General features: G+C 38.9%; 4 protein-coding genes across 4 annotated transcripts; 1 reads left to right on the forward strand and 3 right to left on the reverse strand.

The window, feature by feature from the left end:
* Window positions 1–69: 69 nt before the first annotated feature.
* On the forward strand, window positions 70–897 carry EV154DRAFT_559655 (uncharacterized protein; the record flags this gene model as incomplete). The annotated part of the gene is made up of 4 exons (XM_051605562.1): window positions 70–375; window positions 427–525; window positions 579–755; window positions 820–897. The coding sequence occupies 4 exons, from the start codon at window positions 70–72 to the stop codon at window positions 895–897; spliced, it is 660 nt and encodes a 219-aa protein (XP_051461654.1).
* Window positions 880–6,923, reverse strand: EV154DRAFT_575188 (putative 1,3-beta-D-glucan synthase subunit; the record flags this gene model as incomplete). Its single annotated transcript, XM_051606447.1, has 5 exons — window positions 880–1,346; window positions 1,433–3,013; window positions 3,091–4,350; window positions 4,430–6,297; window positions 6,869–6,923. The coding sequence occupies 5 exons, from the start codon at window positions 6,921–6,923 to the stop codon at window positions 996–998; spliced, it is 5,115 nt and encodes a 1,704-aa protein (XP_051461655.1). The 3' UTR covers window positions 880–995.
* A 631-nt stretch (window positions 6,924–7,554) lies between these two features.
* On the reverse strand, window positions 7,555–13,416 carry EV154DRAFT_477682 (uncharacterized protein; the record flags this gene model as incomplete). Its single annotated transcript, XM_051598123.1, has 6 exons — window positions 7,555–8,025; window positions 8,108–11,073; window positions 11,195–11,450; window positions 11,502–12,153; window positions 12,212–13,006; window positions 13,067–13,416. 6 exons carry the CDS (start codon window positions 13,414–13,416, stop codon window positions 7,555–7,557), a joined length of 5,490 nt encoding a protein of 1,829 aa, XP_051461656.1.
* Window positions 13,417–13,640: 224 nt separating this feature from the next.
* Window positions 13,641–18,141, reverse strand: EV154DRAFT_477683 (uncharacterized protein; the record flags this gene model as incomplete). Its single annotated transcript, XM_051598124.1, has 5 exons — window positions 13,641–14,392; window positions 14,559–15,183; window positions 15,241–17,841; window positions 17,906–17,975; window positions 18,032–18,141. 5 exons carry the CDS (start codon window positions 18,139–18,141, stop codon window positions 13,641–13,643), a joined length of 4,158 nt encoding a protein of 1,385 aa, XP_051461657.1.
* Window positions 18,142–18,375: the final 234 nt, after the last annotated feature.

Here is an 18,375-nt window from a genome sequence, read left to right on the forward strand (position 1 = left end):
GCCCAAACACTGCCATGACAGTACTCATCTCTTCATTTTTCTTCTTACTAGTCGTCTAGAAGTTCGAAAATGTCAAATATTGTCAATTACAGACTTCGAATCACTCTATCCGATTCACGTATTTTGACTGGTCAAATGTTGGCCTTTGATAAACACATGAACCTCGTTTTGGCTGATTGTGAGGAATTCCGTAAAATCAACAAGACCGCCAAAGATAATTCAGCAGCAAACCTCGAACAAAAGAGAACATTAGGTCTCGTCATTTTAAGAGGTGAAACCATCGTCAGCATGTCTATCGACGGTCCTCCTCCTCCATCTTCTGATGATATTAGATCTAGAGGTCTTGGCTTAATGTCTGGGCCTGGTATGGGAAGAGTGAGTGCCATTTGTCTTGCTTTATTACTCTTTATTTAACTCTTTCTTTAGCCTATGGGTCGTGGTTTACCTGCCGCTCCTCCCCCAATGGGTGCTCCTATGGCTGGCCTTTCTGGTCCCGTTCGTGGTGTTGGCGGTCCTGCTCCTGGTGTAAGTATTGAGATTATAGCTTTTAACATGTATTAATATTATTTTGGATATAGATGATGCAACCCAGACCTGGTTATCAAGGTGCTCCTGTCGCTTATGGTCGTCCTCCTATGCCCGGTATGCCTCCACAAGGTATGCCTCCACAAGGCTTCCGTCCTCCTCCAGGTATGCCTCCCATGGGTTTCCGTCCTCCTCCTGGTATGCCTCCCCCAGGTTTCCGTCCTGGCATGGTAAATCATTCAACATTCTAGCCTAAACACGCGTTTTTTAACTAACCTATCTTTTTTTTTACAGCCTCCTCAAGGTTTCCCTGGTGCTGGAAGAGGTGCACCACCACCCGGTTGGAACCAACGTCCTCCTCCACCTCAATAAAGCTGTCTCTAACCGGACTCGACTTGTTCAATAATAAATTTTCTCTCAGATTACAAAATATTCACTAGGGTATATTACTTTTATTTTATTTTTTTTCTTTAAATGGGCAAGGTAATTTTTAGATTTAAACGCGGGCCGATGATATGTGGAGCTACCAAAAGACCAGCAAACAACACAAACATAATCACCAACAGGAACCCATAAAAGATGGAAATACGTCGACGTTTGGATTTTTGGCTGGCTGAATAGATAGGTTCCTGGATTTGTTCCTTGGGTTTCAACCAAAATAGCATGAGCGAATGCCACTTATCAATACCCGGGATCAAACATACGCAGAACAAAAAGAAGAGGATAAAGTGGCCCATGATAAAATCAGTAGCGAATAAACTCATCTCTACTGTTTTACACACAAATTCTCGTAAAGGTTGTGTAAACGCGTGCCAGCCAAACTATACGTATGTAAAAAAAATATTTGTCAGTATATTTGAATGGGATGCCCCCACAAGAATAAACAAAACAAAAAAAAAAAACTTACCCCGCGACCATACCAACGTCCTGTCCACCATCCTTGATTACTTTGATCCCCATTAAACTCACGCGTCAGTAGCAAGACTGTCATTAACTTAAAGATGAATCGTTGCACCGAGGCCACAGCAATCATGCCCAAGATAACATGAGTGAAATTCCAATTTTCTAAAAAGTACAAAATCTCAAAGAATATAATGAAATTAAATACAGCCCATCCATGCGCAATGGCAGCAATCGTTGCACCAAATTTCACGCCGCAACATAAGGAAGCAACACATCCACCTGTCAAGGACACCATAAATAACACGGCCAAGACACCCGCGTTCAATAAGATTGGACCAAAGGAGATAACTGCTACACGCAAAAGTGCACTGGGACCTTTATAAGGTTTTGTATTGTCGATAGGATCAATACTACGGATAAACATGTAGGCAACCGTACACAACACTGCTAGGATAAAGGGTAGCACAATTTCTGAGAATAAAATGACACCGAACCGTGCACGCGATTGTTGTTTGGCAGATTTGGGTTCACCCAACTGCTTCTTCTTCACACCCGTAGTACGCATACGTGTAAACCGACAAAAGCCAATCCATGAATTGTCGTTCGTAACACCATTACCCCGTGATAACCATCGAATATACTCGCGGTAATCCACCAAAAAGTCTGTCATAGAAAACTGATGTGGGTTAAACACAAAGGGAGACAACACAAGAGCCATCACAGTGATCCAGAAATAGGCCAAGTGTGGGATCCATAACACCAATGAACCAAAGAATAAAATCATGCACATTCTTGCCCCCACATACATACTAGTATCTGCAAACCTAGAATACAACAGGGAAAAGGGTAATCGAGCAGTTGCAAATCCACGACCTGTACCAATATATTGTGCACCACCAAACGATAAATTGTTCAAAATCGCATTCGCATATGTCTGTGTGATGAAGATTTCGAAAAAGGGAGACATGGACAACATGTGTTTACAGAGTCGACTGCATGCACGAAAAAATCCACGCTCAGTTAATTCTTGTAAGAAGAGCGGCAAAAAGGCAACAAAAATGATGGCAAAAATAGAGATCACCACACGTTTTAACCAGTCGAAAACAGGATTCAAGTTATAACACCCGTCTGGTTTTTGAGGGGAATCTGGTCCTGCATTCACATCAAATTCACACAGGGTTAATGGAACACTAGTAGCACCCACAAACAACAGGACAAACATAAACATGTGCACGGAGAGCATAATAAAGATGTTGTTAATATGAAATCCAGGATGTGCATAAAAAAATGTCAGGAAGCGGTCTAAAGGGAGTTGCGTACCCAGGTAGTAATATTCGCGAGACAACATTTGCTCTCCCATACCTGTACCAATCTTGGTCACAAAGTTTAATACAGATCCAAAACCAAGATCACGACCTTTACCACATTGGTAGTATTCCACATGTTTAATACGTCCTCCACGTTCAAATGCGTTCATACCAGCGTAAATATCTTCGTTCAAATGAAGGCCCTTTTGCGCTTTAGAGACACCACCTCGCGTTGTCATGAAAATAGCATGTAAAAAATCAGGATGACCATAATGCAACTTTTTTTCAGAAAATAATAATAATAATAATTAGAATTCATGTTTAATAAAAAATTATTAAATTATATATGTCTTACTCTGCCACCAATGGTTGCCATAATACGTTGTGTCAAGGTACCAAAGGTTTGTTCTTTACCAGCAGCTACATCACCAAGCACACCCACATTTTCAGAAAAGATATATTCTCTTGCACCCACAATAGCCACGGGACTTTTACCAGACGTGTCATTGGCATAAGGTGATTCATTGGATGGATACATTTCTTCGAATTCACCAAGTACATTACGAATCTTGATACATTCTTCCAAGTAATTATCCTGATTAGCATCAATCAATTGTAAATATTCACCACGGTAATAGATCAAGGCCGTATTTTGATTATCAGATTTACCGTCACCCAAAATGGGATTGCCAGGTAATCGAATTCGATACTTGGGAGTGCGAGACCCATCTGGTTTAACAGCACAGTAACCGTCAATTAAGGCCGAGTAATAGACAGAATCAAACTTGATAGGATCATTGGGGTCTTCACGCGGTGTCTTGACTTGCTCAAGATAAGCAATCTGAAGGTTTGGGTACGCCTTTAAGATATATTCGACACTTTCTTTTTCTTCAGCATTAAACGACGTATACCTTTGCATAGCGACAATGAATGTAAACTTGCGGTTGGCCATTTGTTCAAGCTCAATTTCAGAAATTCCGGGGGATCCACCACCTAGCGCAGGTGTCTCTACACGATAGAGTAGTTTGATGGCCTTTTGGTAGTTCATGAAGCCTGTGATTGTACGATACAATGTCTGAGATCTCAGGGAAGCCCAAATTCGAGTACGCAACGTATATTCGGGGGCGGATGATTTAAATCCCACACAATAAAACGGTAAATCGTCAATCTTGTGCTGTCTTTCTGCTTTTTCATCCGTGGCGGAGCTCATGTTGGATTGCGATTTGACAGTGACAGTTTCATCCTGTGGCTGATCCGGATCTTCATCTGCTAAAACTTTGGTGTCCTTGACAAAATTTTCCCATTCAAAAGGATGTAATTGTTTTAGATACTCAAGTAAAGTCATGCGCGCATTCTTGTCTTCTTCTCGAATGATTTCTCGCAGGGACAAGATGATTTTTTCTCCATAATGCGGTGTCATGACGGTAAAAGTGGGCATGTTGGGTACAGGTAATGATTCGGGCATAGGAGTGGTCAAACTTTGAGCAAAGAACTGCATGCGACGACTTGCTTCACTTTTTTGAGGGTAATACTCTGTTTTGAATGCAACATCTTCTTGTGAGACAAAAAAATTAGGGGCTTTTAACGAAGGTTTGTTTGTTCCTAAACCGGGCATCTGTATTTACATATATAAAAGTTAGCTTCACAATGTATATATATATATATATATTGAAGTATTTATTTTTTCTTCTTACCTGTCTATATAATAATTTGGATACATGGTCAGGAGATAGTAAATGTTCACGGAACATGGAGATTACCAGTGCATTCCATACCTGAGAGCAAAGGATTTTGGGCTGTAACTGAATATCCAGCTCGGAGGCAGCCAATATTTTTGCATAGATTCGTTTAGGTAATCTGGAAAAGATATTTCGCCATGGACTCCAAATAGAGATACCCAGATAAAATGAACGAGCCACCGAAAATACCGTGTTCCATATAACATACCATAGATACGTGTCTAAAAAGAACAAGACCAGCTCCATTAACAACATGAGAACAAGAGAGATGGATGGCATGTAACTACACAAAAGAGACCCTGTAATAGCGTCTTGACATTCCAGTACTTTCATATTGGCAATTGCTTTGAGTGGATCTTTGAACGAGAGCGCAATAAAAAAATAAGATTCCAAAAGTTTACAACCAAATACACAGGACCATAAACCAATTGAGATTAATCGGTCGGTTCTTTTCAAATGTGGGAAACTAGCGGTGAATGTTTGACTTGCTGGTGTTTTGCGTTCGTCTTTAGCTTTGGAGGAACGAATAAACAAGCGAGACTGAGGTATGATGGCAAAATAAACACTGGTAATTAAACTGATCAGCAGCTGAGCAACCGCAACAACCATGGATAAAGTACCTGTTCGATTTAATTTGATACAATACACAGACGGACCAGCGTTCAAGACAAGTATCGAAACCAGTATGACCATACGTCGAGAAAGAATACCGGCTCTTTGAAAATTCATCGGAACATAGATGTATTCAACAAAACTGCCCAACATCACCAAAAGTGTAGCTACTACACCGCCAAGTGCAGCCATAGAGATTTTAACGGATGTTTCTTGTTCTGAAATTTCCTTGTCGTCATCTAGGTACAATATACCGGAATTGGCTGCGATATAATACCAGAAGGAAACAATGTGAATGATCCAAATTCGAGTAAAGTTAACAGCCAAGTGCATCCAAGAACGCTTTTCTTTAAAAGTCTTTTGAAAGGCCTTCTTCCAGTTCATGTCACGCAGAGAATCGTACCGTTTTGTAGAAGCAATTGTCATGAACTTTGTCTTATCATTTAGCACAAGACGAGTGATGGTTTCTGGGTACCAAAATAATTGATTCACATCGTCGTAACCAATAACATCAGCATGATCTTTATCTCTTCGTATGGAGTTATTTGCTTTATCATTACGATATACTTGATCCTTGACAAAGTCATATAGCGGTGTAATGATGGTATCCATATAATCTCCTTCGGGTGCCACCTCTGTTGTTTTACTTTCAACGGCATCATCAGCCAGTTTAAAAATAAAACACAATGCTTCAGGACAGAAACGGATGACGGATGCCTCACCCCAAATCATAAGCCATAAAGCCAATTGTCGAATTCGATCGTGATCCGACATTTGCTCCATCCTGCTACGCCATTGTTGTTCGGCTTCTGTCAAGGTCTGCTGCTGATTTTCATCAATGGCTGCTGTCTCTTGGTTTTCTGCCACACGAGTGGCGGCGTTCTTATCACCAATGGCATCATCCAGGTCGAGTTGAGCTGCAAAGTACCATTTCCGATAATTGGCATTTGGTCCCCCAATGTAATCTGCATGTAAGGTCAGAAGCGCTAAAGCGGGTGTCATTCTTGAAGCACGAGAATCCAACATCACCATTAGATGATCTACCATGTTTATCATACTATCGTACTGAAATCCAAATGCGTTTTTTAATGATACAAATATGTCTTGAATCTGTTTATAAGAAGGTAAGTTTTGAAAATGGGCGGCAGTTGTCCATGCCGGGTAAAGTACACTATTGTGAGGACCGTTCACCAATGTTTCGGAGGAGAGGTCTTGTGAAGGTTGTGGTGTGGGTGTAGGAGATCGGATAGATGAAGCATTGACTCCTTTGGGGGTTCTAGTTCGTTTGGCTTCTAAAAGGGCAACCAAGGATTCCGTAGAAGGAGCACATCGCAAATATCGACTCGAGCTATGAATGTCCTCACGCAGATTATTAAATAAATCGATATCGGCGACTGGGTGTGGTGGAGGTTCCGGAAAATCAGATCGAACGGACGACGATGAATCTACCCAGTCTAAATCTGAAGATCCGTCATATTGCGTGTACGATGTGCGTGTATCTCTATCAAATCTTTGTTGCTGTTGCTGCTGTTGTTGTTGTGGCAAGGGGTGATGCTGATTATGTGAAAAAATGCCGGCTAGGAGGTGTTAAAAAAAAAAGGAGTTAGTACATGCAATCCCATTTATAAATATTCAATTTACTTTACCGGCCGACGAAGAAATATTAGACGAGCTTTGACTAAATAAATAAATACATATAAAAAAAAAAATTCAGGGGTATAAGGGATGAGTCTTTTCGTTAAAGAAAGCTTTTTTATTTTTCAAAAAAAGATATAAACATACATTGGATGATGTGACTCAATGTCTTGTTGATAGTATTGTTGGTGATATTGGTCATTGTTGTCGTTATTTAATAAAGTTGACGGCTCAGTAGTATATTGGTATTGCTGATCATTACTTCTCTGTGTATAATTGCCAGCCATTTATATCAAGTAAATTATTATAAATGAATAATAATAAGCTTTAAAAATTAAAATGTAAAGAAGAAGAAGAAGAGGAGAGAGAGAGAGAAACTAAAGGTAAAACATTTATTATATATTATATTGAATTTTAGGATTGGAATGGATTATTAAGTAATAGTTTAATGTCCCTGTTGTATATCCTCTTTCAACTTATAATTTAGCAACTTAGTTTTAATCTATCCAATGTTTGTAAAACAATAAATACGTATTACAGCAGTAATAATTGCCGTATGAATTGAGCACCAAAAAGCAAATCATACATTCCGAATCCCTCATTTTTCATCATCCCTTATTACATGTATTTATAATACTCCCCTATTATATGTCGTTTCTCTTTTCTGTTCTGCAACCTTTTCTCTCGTCTCTCCCCTTTTCCCCCTCCTTCTTTAATAAGTATATATTTTATAGACACCACCATCATCGTTATATATACATGTGTTATATCATATTTTTATATTCGAATTTTTTATTTTTAGATTTTTTAATTTTTATTTTGTTCCTTTTGATTTAGATACATGTTCTACCAGCAATAATTCTCCACATGTAATAATAAAATATCTTGCTTAGACTAGTCATTTGTTCTTTTTCTGCACCATCAAATACCGTCTTGTCTGCACGTTTTTCTCGACTTACCACCCAACCCTGTATCTGTTTACCACTATCGACTCTTAAATGTAACATGAACTCCATATATCTGGCGCTATACAGTAATAAGTGTCGCCGTCCGCCCTCATGGAAATCTTTGGTCTTGCTCTTTGTCAGCATTTTGACAGTGTTTAATGCGGCATTCCAATCGAGCTTCATCTTGAAAATCATGGCCATATTTTCATCTGCTTCAGTCATATCGATACGATCAAATTCACTCATAAGCTCGATTAATTCAGGATGTTCTGGTACCGTGCGTACATTTTTTTCTAAACTGAGATCCGCCGAATAAAGTTGACTCCAGTCATGAACCCGTTTACTTCGGATAATAACCTTAAAAATATGTATTTGTTTGTTAGATCTCGAATAAAAAAAAAAAAAAAAAAAACGAAATTGTTATGATTTAATTTTTTACCTCTGAAACAATACCATCCAATCTCGTTCGAGCACTTGATACAATATCTGCTAAATTCAAACTCTCCTCCGGCAAACAAAGATGTGATAAACCGTTTAACTTGTCACCACTTTTTATCCAGCTGGCCTTGGTCATGAATTCTGGAGAAACGCGTCCTTGATACACAGCGAGAATAAAGTATTCTACAATGATTTTCTGAGTTGTAGCCTGCTTTGCATCATCATCAGATAACCCACACGTATTATCCAAAGATGGACACATGACTAATGTATATTTCCAGCTGGTTGAATCCTGCTTTTCACTGGTTTTAAAAGATAGATCGTTACTGGATACTGCAACAGCAGTATATCCATGGCTTGCCAAAATGTTTGTTAGACCATGACGAGGCGCATTTTTAAACAAGTTTTCGAAAAATGATTTGCAATTGATATTTTCTACTTCGAACTGATAAAACCCATGTATGATACGGTTCTTGGAATATGGTGACGGTTGTTGATTGATACGAGCAAATCGTCGTATAAAATACAATATATCTAAATCTGCCGGCACCTGACTGATATCGTTAAGCATTTTCTGTATATAATGTAACTGGAAGTCATACACAAAGGAGTTGATATGGATCATTTGTTTAAAATTGCCCGAGTTTTCTTCGAAACGTTTAAAATTCTCTCGTTTTTTGATACGAGAGTCACGACGAAATCTGTTATAATCTAAGCGTCCATACTGTCGATGTAATGTATATAGTGTTACTGACACAAATACACTTGTCAATCGGACTTCACAAATAATCGATCCTCCTTCAAAAACTCGAAGCAAATATGTAGGGGGGCACTCAGCGGTCATTTTCTTTCCTAGACTAAATTTGGATGTTCTCAGAGTCGATTCTCCACTTCCTATATTACTTTCGGATTTGGCAAAATCGATCAGCTGCATATCCGCTCCCTCGAGATATTTTGCATATTCACTCATGAGCGCATTGCCCATATTTTTGAACCATTCAACCACGACACCTCTACCTGCGGATGCCTCTTGCAAATTGGTCCAATCCTTTTCAGGGTCACAAAATATGAGCGGAGTACGACAGAAATGAAGTACTCGCGATGATCGCATAATCGTTGAAACCTCTGGCCTAGATAATCTTTCCGTAGATCCGATCTCGGCACTTGGGTCTCCGTACCGCTTTCGCCATTTTAAGTATACTTTTAATGCCTTTCGGTGTGCAGATTGTAATTTAGCTCGTCGCAAAAACGCTTCTAAAAATGGTTGTCCATGTCGACGTAATATATCGAAATCCTTGCTACGGATCGTATCAGCCACAGAATCCGTGATCGAATCCATCAAAGCATGATCTAATTCTGCATTTTGAATGGCGGATTTTTGAAGAATTCTATCGATATGTTTTTCCTGTTCAATCAATTGAGTCATATGTGATGGTGTTGTTACTCCAGTTTTGGGTGTCTCTATCTGTTCACGAGATGGAGCTGTGGTAGGGAACGCGATGATATCCTTGAGGTCAAGCATACTGGCTGCTACAGGGCCTGAGTTGACAAATGGAAAATTATTACTATTGTTACGTCGGCCGCCACCAGGGGTTCGGGAAACAGGAGTTGTATCCAATTTGTTTGTCGTCTCATACTGCCTTGTGCTTTTTTTAGGTGAAGTGAGGTGGATGATCGGCGTTGAAGCAGAATATGTTGTACCGCTTGACATAAAGTGCGAAGATAAAGACTTGTTGACTGTTTGAACTGAAGTGGTTGCAAATCTTTCGACTATACTCTTCATTGGGGCTGTATGATGAAACAGACCCATTTTTTGGTGTAAAATATTAGACATAAGTTGACTACGAGCTTCCTGTCGATTAGCTACACGGAACAAACCATTAAACAGCTCTTGAGAGACAGATTCTGACCAATTATAAGCATAAATAGAGAGCCTATGAACATCCAGAGTCATGATCATGAAGCAATGTTTTTTTGAATCCATTCGAGGTCCGTTTTTACTAAAAGTCCCGGAATTGGACAATGCGCTCGATGCTCTTGAATGATCATGTGTGCCCGCTTTACTTTTCTTCTGACTATGGTCAGTGTTTGCGGAATCACCCGAACTTCGTCTTGACCTGCCCTTCTGACTGTCTGTATCACTTGGTCGTCTATCTTGTGAAAAGGCTTCAGATACACTGCCCAATTTTTCGACAAACTCATCTAGGCCGCTGATAGCAACTAATCGGATATTACTTTGTAATTTTTGTCGCTGTCTATAATGAAATCCTCTATACAGTTCCCAGTTACAATCTGGGTTAGGTACATCATCACTGTCACCCCATACAGAATTTCCCAAAGAAGTCCAGGCTACAGTTGGTCGAAGGGATGGATCAATTTTTCGAAGTTCAACATCTAAATAACGTATAAGATCATCCATACACCAAGGTGTGGTTTGAATCTCTGCGTCCATTGAAGAAACTGTAGGACTTTTCAATTCGGAAGCCTTTTTCAGGATAAACAATACAGATTCTATAAATTTGTTTCTCAATACTGTTCCAAGACGACTTTCGGGTTTCGCTGTAACGGCCTTTGTTAACGCACCATCAGAAGAAAGTGCAGCTCCCAGATCGATAGTCACTGTTTTTTCGATAAAATAATCGCATAAACTTCGTCTGTAACATTCGTAGATATGTTGCATTAATGCATCTCCATCCACAGCACCTATCACCCAAATATCAACACCGATGTTGTTATACGTAGTACCCGTCGTGGCCTCCCTGAACTCCTCTTCCAGACAGTCGTGAATCACTTCAGGATCAAAATTGTTACCGCTATTGTCGTCCTCTTTCACGGTTGTTATAGGTGTCCCGGTATCATCCAAAAGTGTCAAACAGATACCTGCAATACCTTGACCCGCCAGTAATTCAAGGGTGGATGAAGCTCCAGGTAAGCGTTTTGTACAATTATAATAAAAGCAGAAAGATCCTGGTAGAATATATTGATAACCAACACTATAACGATAAAGTTTATATTTGGCATATAATTTAAATAATTTTTTTCATGAAAAAAAATAAAAATACTTGCCCTTTTTGTTCACGTTTGCTACCATCTTGTACTGCATCGGCTTCCTGTGAATGAAATGCGCTTCTATAATAGTTCTCCACGGCTTCTTTCACATAAGGACCAGTTAATGGACGTATGTTATCTGCCATTATCGACTTTTTGAAAAATTGTAAAAGCACATAAGGGCTATTTACCAAACTAGGGACACGAAGCATTTCCCTATGCGTAGGAGGTTTATGCGTAGGTAGAATGAATTCGACATCCTGCTCATAAACAAAAATTAGTTCCGAATCCAATAACTAACTATGTATACGTACAGCTGAGGTCGGCTTAGAGGTGGAATTTCGTACAAAATACTGTTGGATTTCATTCAGCGTAATTTGTGATACAAGCCTATTATCAATCAAATTGACAAATTCTCTTTCAACCCACGACGGGAGGTCTATACCATACACCTCAAGAACAAGCTCTCTCTTTTCATTTAATAAAGGTCTAGAGTTATTAGTTCCACGAGGTCGAGGCGAAGTTGCGGATGTAATAGTTAATTCACGTTTTGATCCGGGTTCAGGCATATTGATTGTAACCAATGTTTGTGCGTCGTCATCTGTAGGCTTCCCAGATAAGGTTTGGACGGGCGATCCATAGCAAGTTCTGGGAGACCCCTCAGATTCTCCGCCAATGGTTTCTTCATATATTTTACAATACACAATCGATCCATCCCGTTCGATAACAAACATGTTGGGTCGATTAACAACTGTGAATAATCGAAGAACATCCGTGGTTAAAAACTTGATAGCTACATTTGGCTGTAAGCGCCAATGAAGTGGGAATCGTTTTGTAAACACCAACGGACAAGAAAATTGATTTGGTTGATATTTTGTAACCTCAAATGATCTGTTAATTGAAGCGGGTATCTCTTCTGTAGAACTATCCTCTTCTGACTCCTCTTCGTCAGAATACATCTCGCTTAATGCCTTTTCATCAAGAGCTTCAAGGTATTTACTATAAATGTGAAGGTTAGAAAATACAGTAAAGATCTGACGCTGTACTTTGTTTTTACCTGCATACACGAGTCTCCTGTAATGAATTTAACAATACAAGACGGTTTGTACGTTCTTGTACTGACTTAATTTTTTCTTTTATAGGACTCAAAATTTCAAAACCTGCAACAATTGATTGTATTTTGCTGTAAAAATAAATTTGCATATATCGTTCATGGGGTATCAGAATAAGCCAGTAAAGCGGTCTTTTGTCGATAGGAACACTGGTTTCTTGGTACTCTCCCACTTCTTCTTCTCCCTCAGAATTATCGTCGTCGTCGTATTTTTCAGAGTGCTGGGAAATGCTGATACCTAAGCCATCGCAAAAATCGTCACTAACATTTGTATCTATCAGCGAATCTGAATCAGGTACTGGTATCTGTGAATTATCAGTGGCTATAGGCGATGCATTATTGGAGTAAGATGATTCTTCTCCCATATTATAGGTTGCATCCTCACAAACGTAAAAATAGTCCCCCACCCGTTTCATTTGGTACTTTCCATTTTTCTTAAGGCAACTATCCTTTTCGAGTTCGCTCATAAAGATCGTCCTGCTTTCTGCATAATTCTTTACGAATTCAAACGGTAAAACAATCGATGTAGGGTATCCAGCATAAGGGGTTGGAACACTGAGTTGTGATTCGACGTACTTTAAAGTAGATAAAGAGATGGAGGGGAATTTTAATAGACCATGGATCGTCTCTTCTTTTAAAAACCAATTGATCCTCGAGTCGGTCTCAGCCAAAGCGACCTGTTGGTCTTGACTGAGCGATGAAAAACATTCTGGCTGTGATTGCATCGATCGAATCAAAGTCCTATAAAGACTTTTAACATACATAGTCATATAATAGCATACTCGCTTTGTTAATACTTACTCTGAAGCGGCTGGCATGACATTGTCATTGATTACATAATCGTCCAGAACTGATCGAGACATATTTAAGCACACAATCCGAAGGTAAACCTTTGTATTACCGACATTAAAGGGGAACTTTTCATTTGTTTTAGCTCCTCCCTTTTCTAGATTAAATTCTTCCCCGTCAGTGGTCTGGCCAGAATAAGAAGTCGGAATAGACGAAATAGGTATAACAATTTCTGGGCATAAATTACTTTCAGGGTCGTCAGTGTAATCGGTTTTGTATGCTGCATATAAACGAATCAATAAAGGTGCTTGAGAATAAGCAACCAAATTCACAATGTGGGATATTTTGTCATCAAATGACATATTATCTTGACGTGGATTATAATTGTCGTTTCTGCTGAAAGGAGGCTTGTAATAAAATAGATTAAAACCTGTTCCTTCCTTGGTTTGAACAGACTCGAAGTATTGATGAAAGATAGTGTCAAATTTCCCCTGGATCTCCGCCTCTTGTGTATCGCTGTGTATTCTGATTAGTTTGCATTTTTCGATTTTTTTTTTTTTTTTTTTTTTTTTTTTTTTTTTTTTGCTTACCATTGCACTGATTCTCGTTTTTGCATGCTCATAATATTTACAAATCCTGTGATATCGATTTCCATTGTAGATTCACTGCAAACTTCCAATACCTTATTCAGGTCATCATCATCGACCATAAATCCTCGCATCAAGCAAGTATAGAATGACTTTAAGAAACTGTTAGAGTAGTACCGGGACACATCCTGTGCTACACGTAAAACTCGATCTGTAAGCTGAGCCTGATTTTGGCAGGTGCTGTATTCGCCTTCAAATAATTCCGGCCTCAACATGACCCCCAATCCATCAGATTCATGAACAAGATGTTTCACACGTTTGATGGTTATAGAATCCGCCTCAGAAATTATATCGTCTACAGGGTAGCGACTATCTGCCTCGAGTGGATTTTCAAATCTTACATCAGCTTTCGTAGGCTTCATTGGTTTTTCGCGAACACATTCAAACATAAATACATCCAAAGATTTGCATAATTCGATTTTCGACCTTGTAAAACCTTCGTTTTCTTCTTGAAGCTTTAGCAAACCTGTAGAAACGGACTCTAAACTGGGAAATAAAATAACAACAAATGAACGAGGGTCAAATACTTTTACAAAACATCGTGTTTGTCGAAGATCCGGTATTAGGCCTGTGCTTGATATTTCTCCTTCCTTGTTAACAGACTGAAGTGCATTTTTAAGGTCTTGCCAGAAAGCTGTACCAACATCATGATGTGACATGAGGATTTCACCGTTTGATATAGTCCAGCGATCTTTCGACAAAATAGTGTAAAAGTACATAGTCTTGCAACACGATATCCAGTCTGGCAATAACTTCTTTATTCTTGTTTAAGAGCTGATCTGGTCGGAAACTGAACAGATATGATGTATCCATCGGAATAGGAGAGCTGGGTATGGAAGATTCCAAACTTAAATTACTTGCTGCGGCATGGCGGCGTAAATAACGATTAGACCTTGAGGGAAATCCTTTGTTCCTAATAACAGGTGTGGAGTACCCAGAGTGATCACTATTTGGGTCTTGTTGACTGCTGCCATTATCATCGAGATGTGTAGGCGTAGGTGGGAGAGTTTTCAGTTTGAATTGAGGTAAAGGTACCATTTTGTACTGAGGCAACTTAAAAGAAGCAACCACAAATTTGTTGCATCTCAGAACAGAGGCCACGTCAAAAAGCTGAGGAAGCATCATTACAGCAGTATCCTCATCGGGGGCTTTTACAGTTTGAAGAGTGCCTTTCTTTTTGTCCTTGAAGTCGCCAACTCCTTTTGATCTTCCTACTGCGTGGATCTGATCGAATGTGACTAATTGAGAGATCGTCTTTCTATCAGGCTCGAATGTCCACTTCTTGACTAAATCGTATTGATCTGATTCAAAACTACCACTAGGTTCCATCCATAACTCCGTTGTAATTTTTCCAGTTACCGAATCCTTCCAAACAAAATATTGTATTGCACAAACAGATGTAGATTTGCCATCCCGAGTAGGAAGAGATATCTCCTGATAAAAATGAGTACTATCAGGTAGTGGAGACACAAGTTGGTAATTCTATATGAATATTGAATAAGTAAAAATTATTCCAAAATACGATTTTGTTAAGCGTACCTGATTAAGCCGGGCCTGACACAAAAATTGGAAAGCTAAATCATGAATAGGCATCATTTTGTTCTCTCTGTGATAAACGTCTTGGTAGCTGTCAGTCTGCCATGTCCAAGTCATATGCTGCAGATAATCACGAACAATGTATTCACTTGTAAGCCACATTGCTACAGGTAAATACCATGCCTTGGACCTGCTTTGATTTTTGGTTAAATTGCCAATAGCCTTTTCGCTGCCCGGAGTTTCGGGTTGTGTTTCCAGTACGGCATCACCAAAATGTTTTGGGTCTCTCATTAATAACCGAGAGAAAGGTCTTTTACAGATCATGTTGCATGATGCCTTTGTGTTATCTGTTGTTTTCAACAAATGAATCAAATTTTCTGTTGTTCTTTTTCTAACTAGTACTTCCACATTGAAAAATAATAATCTTAGCGTAATTAAACGACCATATTCATGTCTGACGCGCAGTTCACAAAATGAGGGAGGATACCCAAGGGAAGTTGTGAAATAATCTTTGACCTTTTCCTCGGATAAAGCCAATGGACTTGTGGTGATTTTGAGCATCATTTTGACAAAGGTTCCATCCTTTGATTCAAAATCAGACCATTCTCGCATTACTGATTTTACATTACCTACCATAAGAAGAATATCCTCTTCTACATTAGATACAAAGTCTTGATTTGATGTAGATGTCAATTTAGGAGTCATATAAGGCGAAACATCACCAACTAATAAATCTATACAAGCAGGATCATACCACGATCTCGTCCTTGCTCTTGAATCTGAATTGTTGACACGCTCCCAGAAGACTTTGAACGAATCAATAAACTGCATATTTTGATGAGACATGCCGATTCTACTTGACGAGCTATTCATATGTTGTGCATCAGGACGTATAGTTGAAGCTGTTTCTCCGCTGTTACTTGCCGATGATGCACTCATCCAGAATTTATTTGGAAATCCAATCACAGTCTTGAGTATTTCATCCCCTTCATAAATATCAACCAGATATGATTTAAGCTTTTCAATCTTTGAATAAACCGGTGCAGCATATGTTTCCCCAAAATAAATGGATCCAGTAACTACACCCATCATTTGAGCTCTTCTCCTAAACACATCCCAATTTTGTAACATGTGAGCGAAACTTGCATCGGTTCTGACAAATATTTCTGCTCGAGGTGCTTTTCCACGAGAAAATATACCACTGGACATTAATATATCTTCACTTTTGTACGAGTCACATTTTCCAATAATTGTTGGGAGCCATGTAGCCCTTATTCTATACTCGATGGAGACATTGGGTTGCCAGCGCATAATCATGACAATCTGTATCCTTTCTTTTCGAACAGCTGAAAAATCAGGTACTTCCAAATCTTGAATTCCAGAATCAACATGTTTAGATCCAGTACCATCATCGAAAGTTACAGATTGTACTGTAAATCCTTCACGAGCTCTAGCAGCAATGATATGTGAAAATTCAGACGGCAGGATATACTCTCTATACTTCAATAAACGCCAATCACCTTCTGGTGGTTTTGCATAAGGATCCCAAGGAAAATTAAACCTACTTCGCAATTCATTGTTGGTTTCCACGTTATCTCTTCTGTGTGGTATTCCAGAGTCCTTTTCTGCTTGAAGAATTGACTCAGAATGATGATATCTGGTCAAAACAGTTTCTCTGAACAAAAACTGTCTGTGGAATATGTTGGGCGTCAGAATGTGCTTTGCCTTATTAAGATCGACAAATTGAATTACAGGATATGATTTGCTTGTTGTAGTGGGCGAATTTTCTTCCTGGCTGTATGATGTATTCGTGTTAAGCTTCTGTAAACATTTTTCTGAATACATAAAAGTTCCGCAGGTTGCACGAGCTAAAAATTGAAGAATTTCCGTATCTGGCACGAAACCGAAATTCCTACCCGGTATAAAACTACTTGCATAACCAATCTGTATAATATGACAAGTGATATCTTCCTCTGCAAATTGACGTACGAATGTGTTGTCATGTACGTTAGATTTCATAGCGCCATCCGTAATCAAGATAAGCTGAGCACGACCTTGCTTAGGTAATAGCTTTAATGCAAAATGCCCGGCATGTAAAATACGGGATAAATTTGCTCCTGATTTTCCTATTCCCCAAACTTCCTTTTTTGAGGAATGGTAGGCTGTATCTTTAGATTTCTGTAAAAGATCCTTGTTGGATAATGATGTATGTAGTTGGCCAGAACTTTTACTTTTGGTGGTAGTCGGTATCACTGGTGTAGAATCAGCCGAATATGATTTTGATTTTACGTGTTTGGGAAATGATGTAGCATCTAATATACCTACCCCACCCGGTGGGGCCACTTCATTTCCAACATCCAAATCATACCCCATGTTTGGCCTGTTCTTTTTCATCGACTTTCTGAATTGTGTCGTATCATTTTGAAAAGCCATAAATTCGGATTTCAATTTTCGAATGATGGTGTGTATATTGTTTGCATTGATGATGGCATTTTGTGTAAACACTCTCATGGTTGGATGTTCCACAAGCATTGGTATCACGTTTACATTCGATGCAAATTGAGAGCAGTCAGCCATTACTGTTAAACATAAAAAAGGTTGAACCTAATATAAAGATAAGGTTTGTCAGTTTTTCATTGGTTATGAAGATCTCTGTCTCGCTTTTTACCACTGCTTTTTCAGTTGGTGAAACTTGCATTGAAAATGGTTGGACTAATCCTTCTAGGGAATTCTTTAACCTATGAAAGGTTATGTCAGTGTCTTTTGTTACACTGTGTTTAAATGAATGACTCACGTTTCAAAAACCTCGGACAACAAGATATCTGATCGCGTATTTCCCACTGTTGCTAAACTAGAACTCATATCAATGATATAAACAAGTCTATTTTCTTGGTTTAATGTCATAATTGTTGTCTTTGGTGTGATTACGTATAATTGATCCTTGTGCCTGTTTATAACATCAATTTTTGAAGGATCTGCTTTTACAGGTTAGTATTTTGCGCATAAATGCCATGATTTGATGATTAACAAACCCGGATTAATTGAAAAATCTGTGGCCCAGATCTTTCTCCTACTTCTAGAAAGATAAACTACATTCTTTCCCTAGTATTACTGTTATTCTATATACGGGCATTTCTT

The sequence above is a fragment of the Mucor mucedo genome (genome assembly GCF_025094135.1).
Source record: "Mucor mucedo strain NRRL 3635 chromosome Unknown EV154scaffold_12, whole genome shotgun sequence".
NCBI lineage: Eukaryota > Fungi > Mucoromycota > Mucoromycetes > Mucorales > Mucoraceae > Mucor > Mucor mucedo.